The sequence below is a fragment of the Salmo salar genome, chromosome ssa11 (assembly GCF_905237065.1).
Source record: "Salmo salar chromosome ssa11, Ssal_v3.1, whole genome shotgun sequence".
Lineage (NCBI taxonomy): Eukaryota > Metazoa > Chordata > Actinopteri > Salmoniformes > Salmonidae > Salmo > Salmo salar.
Genome location: NC_059452.1, coordinates 101657649 through 101667960, shown reverse-complemented (window position 1 = coordinate 101667960; position 10312 = coordinate 101657649). Strand labels below are relative to the sequence as shown.

General features: G+C 44.5%; 1 protein-coding gene across 1 annotated transcript in view; it reads right to left on the bottom strand.

Annotated features, from left to right (window-relative positions):
- Positions 1-1374: 1374 nt before the first annotated feature.
- The window catches only part of aprin (Androgen-induced proliferation inhibitor), a gene marked incomplete at its 3' end in the record, with an annotated part of 39859 nt that continues 30921 nt past the window's right edge, over positions 1375-10312 (bottom strand). Inside the window, 3 exon segments of the mRNA NM_001140418.1 lie at positions 1375-1501; positions 7247-7344; positions 9170-9256. Of these exon segments, the coding sequence (NP_001133890.1) occupies positions 1375-1501; positions 7247-7344; positions 9170-9256 (312 nt within the window).

Here is a 10312-nt window from a genome sequence, read left to right as displayed (position 1 = left end):
CTGAACATAGAGACAGGCCGGTTCACAGTATTACTGAACATAGAGACAGGCCGGTTCACAGTATTACTGAACATAGAGACAGGCCGGTTCACAGTATTACTGAACATAGAGACAGGCCGGTCTACAGTATTACTGAACATAGAGACAGGCCGGTTCACAGTATTACTGAACATAGAGACAGGCCGGTTCACAGTATTACTGAACATAGAGACAGGCCGGTCTACAGTATTACTGAACATAGAGACAGGCCGGTTCACAGTATTACTGAACATAGAGACAGGCTGGTTCACAGTATTACTGAACATAGAGACAGGCTGGTTCACAGTATTACTGAACATAGAGACAGGCTGGTTCACAGTATTACTGAACATAGAGACAGGCTGGTTCACAGTATTACTGAACATAGAGACAGGCCGGTTCACAGTATTACTGAACATAGAGACAGGCCGGTCTACAGTATTACTGAACATAGAGACAGGCTGGTTCACAGTATTCCTGAACATAGAGACTGGCTGGTTCACAGTATTACTGAACATAGAGACAGGCTGGTTCACAGTATTACTGAACATAGAGACAGGCTGGTTCACAGTATTACTGAACATAGAGACAGGCCGGTCTACAGTATTACTGAACATAGAGACAGGCTGGTTCACAGTATTACTGAACATAGAGACAGGCTGGTTCACAGTATTACTGAACATAGAGACAGGCTGGTTCACAGCACCAGAGACAGTGGATGCAGTGATTAGCCAACACTCCAGCCAGCGGGCTAACACACACACACTCTAAGGCTAAATACAACAGTGTGTGTGTGTGTACATTGTGTGAATAAGTAGTGTCCGGCAGGTCTGTGAAACAGTCCACGTTTTAGAGTGTGTGTGTGTGTGTGTGTGTGTGTGTGTGTGTGTGTGTGTGTGTGTGTATACAGCACTTAGTGACATCTGCTGATGTAAAAAGGGCTTTATAAATACATTTGATTGATTGACATGCATGTGTGTTGTGCGTGCATCTTGTGCGTGCGCCTGTGTGTGTGTTTTCAGTGTGTGTGTGTGTGTGTGTTTTCAGTGTGTGTGTGTGTGTTTCTCTGTGTGTGTTTTCATTGTGTGTGTGTGTGTTTCTCTGTGTGTGTTTTCATTGTGTGTGTGTGTGTGTGTTTCTCTGTGTGTGTGTGTTTTCAGTGTGTGTGTTTCTCTGTGTGTGTGTGTTTTCAGTGTGTGTGTTTCTCTGTGTGTGTGTGTGTGTGTGTGTGTTTCTCTGTGTGTGTGTGTGTGTGTGTGTGTTTCTCTGTGTGTGTGTGTGTGTGTGTGTGTGTGTGTGTGTGTGTGTGTGTGTGTGTGTGTGTCTCTGTGTGTGTGTGTGTGTGTGTGTGTGTACCTTGTGTGCAGGCACCAGATTGACCAGCACAGTGTCCAGTAGTTCCTGTGACACGCTGTCTCCCTCACAGACGATAGAACTCATCAGATCCACCATGTGCATGTGCACCTTCTGGTTGTGCCCGTTGCTACGGAAACAGGAATCAAGTAAAATCACATTTTGTCGCTATAACACTTTTCATTAAAAAATATTAAAAAAACACAGATCTTTATAGTAACTTGGGGCCGTACACTCTGTGGCCAGTTTATTATGTACACCAATCTAGTACCGAGTCAGACCCCCCTTCCCCCACCAGAACAGCCTGACTTCTTCGGGGAATGGGTTCTACAAGGTGGGTTGTTAAAAACATTGCTCAATTGGTATCAAGGGCTCTAACGTGTTCCAGGAAATAATTCCCCACGACATTCCACCACCTCCACCAGCCTGTACCGTTTAACACCAGGTAGGATGGGGCCATGGACTCATGCTGCTTTCTCCACATCCTGACTGTCATCAGCATGACGCAACAGGAACCACGATTCATCGGACCAGGTGATGTTATTCCACTCCTCAGTTGTCCAGTGTTGGTGATCGCCTGCCCACTGGAGCAGCTTCTTGTTGTTTTTAGCTGATAGGAGGAGTGGAACCCGGTGTGGTCGTCTGCTACAACAGTCCATCCGTGACGAGGACCGATGAGTTGTGCGTTCCGAGATGCCGTTATTTGTCTGTTTGTGGCCCAACTGTTAGCTCGCACGATTCTTTGCCATTCTCCTTCAACATCTCTCATCGACAAGCTGTTTTTGCCCACAGGACTGCCGCTGACTGGATGTTTCCCATTTGTGGCATCATTTTTTCAGTAAAACCTAGACACGATTGTGTGTAAAATGCCCAGCAGGCCAGCCGTTTCCTAGATACGGGAAGGGACGCGCCCGGAACCCAAGATCATAGCACGCTCTTGTCACTCGTTCCCGCCCATTCTAACGTTTAATCGAACAGTGGCTGAATGCCTTGATGCCTGTCTGCCAGCCACGGCCATGTGACTCACTGTCTGTAGGAGCTAACCATTTTCGTGAACGGGGTGTACCTAGTAAACTGTATGCATCACTGTATGTATCAAGCATCTAGGATTGCTGATCTAGGATCAGGTCCCCTCCTGTCCATGTAATCTTATTCATTGTGACATAAAAAGGTCAAACTAATCCAAAATCAGCTCTCCTATTCTGAGACACTTGATACATACGGCCTTCGGCTTAAAAGGGCAACTTCGCCACGTTTGAACTTTTCTTTGTGACATCACAGGATACACTGTAAAAAAATTATTCTGTGGGGGAATTGAAATGGACAAAAATAATTTCACAAACATATAGTTAATAAAAAAGGTGTTCAAGTCGTTTTAATGATTTGTTATTTTCATTTTACCCCCCCCAAAAAAATATATATATATTTAGAGGATAATTAAAGAGATAAAATGTTTATTTTAATACATTTAGTACATTATTATAATAACTCACCTTAATAATTTTAAGTTGTTGCTAACAACTTGCCCGTTTTTAGAGCATTGTGGGTAATTCAACATTTAGAGAGTGATTATTTTACACAATGTTGTACGCATGATTGAAGAAAATAAAAGTATACTTCTACATTAGTATTAAGCAGCGTGTTGTGCTATGAGGTGTAATGATCACGATAACATCAAAAACCGTCAGGCAGAATGACATTCAATGATCAGACCACCATCACCATCCTTAATGACAAGAGGCTAATTCAGCAACATGCACTGCTTTCAGTCCAACCCCCAGGTAGAATACTCCTGGTGGGCTGAACACTGCAACCCCCAGGTAGAATACTCCTGGTGGGCTGAACACTGCTTACAGTCCAACCCCCAGGTAGAATACTCCTGGTGGGCTGAACACTGCTTACAGGCCAACCCCCAGGTAGAATACTCCTGGTGGGCTGAACACTGCTTACAGTCCAACCCCCAGGTAGAATACTCCTGGTGGGCTGAACACTGCTTACAGTCCAACCCCCAGGTAGAATACTCCTGGTGGGCTGAACACTGCTTACAGTCCATCCCCCAGGTAGAATACTCCTGGTGGGCTGAACACTGCTTACAGTCCATCCCCCAGGTAGAATACTCCTGGTGGGCTGAACACTGCTTACAGTCCAACCCCAGGTAGGATACTCCTGGTGGGCTGAACACTGCTTACAGTCCATCCCCCAGGTAGAATACTCCTGGTGGGCTGAACACTGCTTACAGTCCATCCCCCAGGTAGAATACTCCTGGTGGGCTGAACACTGCTTACAGTCCAACCCCCAGGTAGAATACTCCTGGTGGGCTGAACACTGCAACCCCCAGGTAGAATACTCCTGGTGGGCTGAACACTGCTTACAGTCCAACCCCCAGGTAGAATACTCCTGGTGGGCTGAACACTGCTTACAGTCCAACCCCCAGGTAGAATACTCCTGGTGGGCTGAACACTGCTTACAGTCCAACCCCAGGTAGGATACTCCTGGTGGGCTGAACACTGCTTACAGTCCATCCCCAGGTAGAATACTCCTGGTGGGCTGAACACTGCTTACAGTCCAACCCCCAGGTAGAATACTCCTGGTGGGCTGAACACTGCTTACAGTCCAACCCCCAGGTAGAATACTCCTGGTGGGCTGAACACTGCAACCCCCAGGTAGAATACTCCTGGTGGGCTGAACACTGCTTACAGTCCAACCCCCAGGTAGAATACTCCTGGTGGGCTGAACACTGCTTACAGTCCAACCCCCAGGTAGAATACTCCTGGTGGGCTGAACACTGCACAGTCAACCCCCAGGTAGGATACTCCTGGTGGGCTGAACACTGCTTACAGTCCAACCCCCAGGTAGAATACTCCTGGTGGGCTGAACACTGACAGTCCAACCCCCAGGTAGAATACTCCTGGTGGGCTGAACACTGCTTACAGTCCAACCCCCAGGTAGAATACTCCTGGTGGGCTGAACACTGCTTACAGTCCAACCCCCAGGTAGAATACTCCTGGTGGGCTGAACACTGCTTACAGTCCAACCCCCAGGTAGAATACCCCTGGTGGGCTGAACACTGCTTACAGTCCAACCCCCAGGTAGAATACTCCTGGTGGGCTGAACACTGCTTACAGGCCAACCCCCAGGTAGAATACTCCTGGTGGGCTGAACACTGCTTACAGTCCATCCCCCAGGTAGGATACTCCTGGTGTGCTGAACAGTGCTTACAGGCCAACCCCCAGGTAGAATACTCCTGGTGGGCTGAACACTGCAACCCCCAGGTAGAATACTCCTGGTGGGCTGAACACTGCTTACAGTCCAACCCCCAGGTAGAATACTCCTGGTGGGCTGAACACTGCTTACAGTCCAACCCCCAGGTAGAATACTCCTGGTGGGCTGAACACTGCTTACAGTCCAACCCCCAGGTAGAATACTCCTGGTGGGCTGAACACTGCTTACAGTCCAACCCCCAGGTAGAATACTCCTGGTGGGCTGAACACTGCTTACAGTCCAACCCCCAGGTAGAATACTCCTGGTGGGCTGAACACTGCTTACAGTCCAACCCCCAGGTAGAATACTCCTGGTGGGCTGAACACTGCTTACAGTCCAACCCCCAGGTAGAATACTCCTGGTGGGCTGAACACTGCTTACAGTCCAACCCCCAGGTAGAATACTCCTGGTGGGCTGAACACTGCTTACAGGCCAACCCCCAGGTAGAATACTCCTGGTGGGCTGAACACTGCTTACAGTCCAACCCCCAGGTAGGATACTCCTGGTGGGCTGAACACTGCTTACAGTCCAACCCCCAGGTAGAATACTCCTGGTGGGCTGAACACTGCTTACAGGCCAACCCCCAGGTAGAATACTCCTGGTGGGCTGAACACTGCTTACAGTCCAACCCCCAGGTAGAATACTCCTGGTGGGCTGAACACTGCTTACAGTCCAACCCCCAGGTAGAATACTCCTGGTGGGCTGAACACTGCTTACAGGCCAACCCCCAGGTAGAATACTCCTGGTGGGCTGAACACTGTGCTCCACAATACCTACTAAAGTAGGTTCAAATGCCACATGATCAAATACAGTGAACAACGTTAAACATGAAGCGTTTTCGAAACACTAATATGTTGGCTTCACTAAAAATATATCAACTCATATTGAATAATATTATCAGTATATCCAATACATTTTTATGCGTATTATTAATTCCCTGAACTTACCATCAGTTACATCTACTAATAATATTAAGTGTCTTCTTGTTGCCGTAAATTATTTTTATAGTGTAGGACTAAAAGAAAAAACAGATTTTTCTAAATGAGTTTCAAACCCAAGGTATTTTCTTGCTCTCTCCCCCATCGTCGCCACGAATCTCACTGTTAGAAAAATAACTGTTTTTACATTTTGATGATGTCATCGGGTACCATTATTTTTTTTTAATTTATTTTTATATATATATATATATATATATATATATATATATATATATATATATATATATATATATATATATATATTAAATAATTATATTTTTTCTACAAAAGCTGATTTCACATATGACGACACTGGTATTGTGCTGGAGATAAGAGGTTGAAAAGTGGTAACAACATCCCCCCCACTAATGAGCAGCATCCAGAGCCAGACAGACTAGGATGAAGTTAACAGACACTGATGTAAAATCAGTTTTTGTATGTTTCCTCCCTGATGGTTACTGTTAGGATTGGGGGGGTTGTTAGCTGATCCTAGATCTGGGCATTACTCACATTGCTAAGACCATTACCCTCTCTCTATTCACCAAGATAAAACACACACAACAGTCATCACAATAGTTAAAAAGGTATTTTAAAAGACAATTCCAATAAATGCAACAGTTGGACGATGGATGAAGACACTCCAAACTTATTGAATTGTTCAAATCCTTCAGATATCGACTAAATTACAGCACATAAAACATTTTACTGGCACGGAGAAATAATTCATGGATTTCAGGGATTTAGTTGGGAATTCACGTTTGTTTTCTTAGAATGCAGTCATATACACACGTTCTAATGGTATCAGGTATCAGAATAAATACTTCTGAGGTAAAAATGAAGAAAATGAAATGTGCCTCATTCGCGTTAATACACTGGGCGTATTTACAAATATGATGGAAGTGTGGAGCCGCTGCGTTACATCCCAAACGAAGCTTTTAACGTTGTGATCGACGTAACGGAAAGACCATGTATTCCACCGAGCCCATTTCAGACGCTACCGGGGTGTGTTCCACAGGTCATTACAAACATTTCCACGGTCATTTCCACGACAGGCACAAGTTAGAGTATTAAAGAGTGACAGGGGTAAAAATGAAAGCAATTAATCCAGCGAGATTTAAGTGACAAGCGGATTTTGCCCCCCCCCCCTCTCAAACACAGGAAATAGATGGCTGAAAGAAAACAGATCCTCAGGTGGGCGGGGCATGAGCGTTACTACACACAAGCTGCTCTGATCTCGTTCGACTAGCTCACTGCCAAGTTCTCTGCTGCAGAATTCAGCCCTCAAGGCTGTGTTGAGTAGATGGAGAGGGGGGGGACACAGAGAGTGAAAGAGGGGGGGACACAGAGAGTGAAAGAGGGGGGGACACAGAGAGTGAAAGAGGGGGGGGACACAGAGAGTGAAAGAGGGGGGACACAGAGAGTGAGAGAGGGGGGACACAGAAAGTGAAAGAGGGGGGGACACAGAGAGTGAAAGAGGGGGGGACACAGAGAGTGAAAGAGGGGGGGACACAGAGAGTGAGAGAGGGGGGGACACAGAAAGTGAAAGAGGGGGGGACACAGAGAGTGAAAGAGGGGGGGACACAGAGAGTGAAAGAGGGGGGGACATAGAGAGGGAAGAGTGTATATGTGGTACATACTTGATGACCTGGAACAGGGTCCTGTAGAGCTGAGTAAAGATCTCATTGCTGTCCTCCAGCTCAAAGCAGATGTTATACGACTTCACCCACGCAATGTTCTACACAGAGAGAGAGAGAGGAGGTTAACACTATACAGAGAGAGAGGTTAACACAATACAGAGAGAGAGAGAGAGAGGTTAACACTATACAGAGAGAGAGAGAGGTTAACACTATACAGAGAGAGAGAGAGAGAGAGAGAGAGAGAGAGGTTAACACTATACAGAGAGAGAGAGAGAGAGGTTAACACAATACAGAGAGAGAGAGAGGTTAACACTATACAGAGAGAGAGAGAGAGAGAGGTTAACACTATACAGAGAGAGAGAGAGAGAGAGGTTAACACTATACAGAGAGAGAGAGATTAACACTATACAGAGAGAGAGAGAGAGAGGTTAACACTATACGAGAGAGAGAGAGAGAGAGAGAGGTTAACACTATACAGAGAGAGAGAGAGAGGTTAACACTATACAGAGAGAGAGAGAGAGAGAGAGAGGTTAACACTATACAGAGAGAGAGAGAGAGAGGTTAACACTATACAGAGAGAGAGAGAGAGAGAGAGAGAGAGAGAGGTTAACACTATACAGAGAGAGAGAGAGAGAGAGAGGTTAACACTATACAGAGAGAGAGAGAGAGAGAGAGGTTAACACTATACAAGAGAGAGAGAGAGAGAGAGGTTAACACTATACAGAGAGAGAGAGAGAGAACACAGACAGAGAGAGAGAGAGGTTAACACTATACAGAGAGAGAGAGAGAGAGGTTAACACTATAGAGAGAGAGAGGTTAACACTATACAGAGAGAGAGAGAGAGGTTAACACTATACAGAGAGAGAGAGAGAGAGGTTAACACTATACAGAGAGAGAGAGAGGTTAACACTATACAGAGAGAGAGAGAGGTTAACACTATACAGAGAGAGAGAGAGGTTAACACTATACAGAGAGAGAGAGAGGTTAACACTATACAGAGAGAGAGGGGTTAACACTATAGAGAGAGAGGTTAACACTATACAGAGAGAGAGGTTAACACTATACAGAGAGAGAGAGAGGTTAACACTATACAGAGAGAGAGAGAGGTTAACACTATACAGAAGAGAGAGAGGTTAACACTATACAGAGAGAGAGAGGTTAACACTATACAGAGAGAGAGAGAGGTTAACACTATACAGAGAGAGAGAGAGGTTAACACTATACAGAGAGAGAGAGAGGTTAACACTATACAGAGAGAGAGAGAGGTTAACACTATACAGAGAGAGAGAGAGGTTAACACTATACAGAGAGAGAGAGGTTAACACTATACAGAGAGAGAGAGAGGGGTTAACACTATACAGAGAGAGAGAGGTTAACAGTATACAGAGAGATATGGTACATATTCCATCTCTGACTGATCTCACTCTATGCATCTTAATAAGCATCAATCGTCACTGGCTGATGAAAACCTCAACTCAATTTGCCAATTATTTTGTATAGTTGTAAATACCTGAAAAGTAATTCACCCTCAAAATACTCTTAATATTTCATGCCTCTAAGACCAAGAAAATGGATTCAAAATAATTATGAAACTTCAGAAGCTTTGTTAAATGGGAAAATATGGTCATTTTTTTATTTTTCCTGAAAAGTTGATCTTTTGGAAATAAGAGGTTTTCATCAGCCAGCGACGATATGTAATGAGCAGTACACTGACCCCTGACCTCCAGCTGGTAGAGGTATCTGTTAAACTGACCCCTAACCCCTGACCTCCAGCAGGTAGAAGTATCTGTTAAACTGACCCCTGACCTCCAGCAGGTAGAGGTATCTGTTAAACTGACCCCTGACCTCCAGCAGGTAGAGGTATCTGTTAAAGTGACCCCTGACCTCCAGCAGGTAGAAGTATCTGTTAAACTGACCACTTACCTCCAGCAGGTAGAAGTATCTGTTAAACTGAGCACTCTTGGTGTCCTCCAGTCCTTTCAGCTGGCGAGTGATGAACATGAAGATATCCTGAAAATAACAACCATGAACGCACAACCATCAATAACCATTAGAAGCAGTCTACAGACCAAACACGGATGTGTTACTTTAGGCTGACTAACTGTAGCTAAAGACAGAGTGAAGGGTCTAGGCTAGCCTTATTGTCTGTGGCGATCTCAATTGGCAAGAGTTGAGATCGCCAGCTGAAAATACTTTTTGGGATTCCAGATTGTTCTGGCAATTCTCACGTAGTAACTTCATTGGGAGGAATGATTTTTGACATGTTTTTAACATTTGTATCACAAACCACTTGAGAATATCATGATGAAATTGGCCATTTTTAACCCTTTTTCAGACCTATACATGCTTCCTGTAAGACAATATGATGGGTAAACCTTACATGATACAAACATCATCTTAGTGTCATTTAGGGCTGTCCCCGACGTAAAAAAAATAATAAAATAAAAATAAAACTTAGTCGACCGAGAGTCATCTGTTCTTTCGACCAATCGATTTGGTCAACATTTTAAAATGTGTATTTGTTCCATATATAGACACACCCTGTTTGAATAAAATCAACTATATATGTTGGCTACTGAGCTTGTCTGATGCTTTAAGCACTGGAATTTAAAAATGAAGACAAATTACTAAAGAGGGCGCCAGAGATCAATATACTCTAACCAGAAGAACATTAATACCTGCTCCAGATCCCCTCCTCCCGCTGTCTGCCGGCCTTTGCAGATTGTGCCGTTACACTTCTGAAGTACACCAACGGTCGGCAACTTCTTCCATTTGGAGTGCCAAGTTATCATACCATTTCTACTGATCTGCGTGCCAAGTGTGCACCAGGAGTGCTTTTCATGGAACAGTTTATAATAATGTCTTCATTTCGCAAAATCAATGGCATTTAGTTAATCAAAATTCTATCCAAATAAAAATGATAAACACAAAAAAAAAGTTACTTTATTGCCAACTATGTAAAAATTGCCTATATAAATCCAACAAATAAAAACATAGCAGCCTGCAGGTAGAAAATATCCTGATAACAATAAATATCCTATGAATCACATTGGCTACCCATGTGGA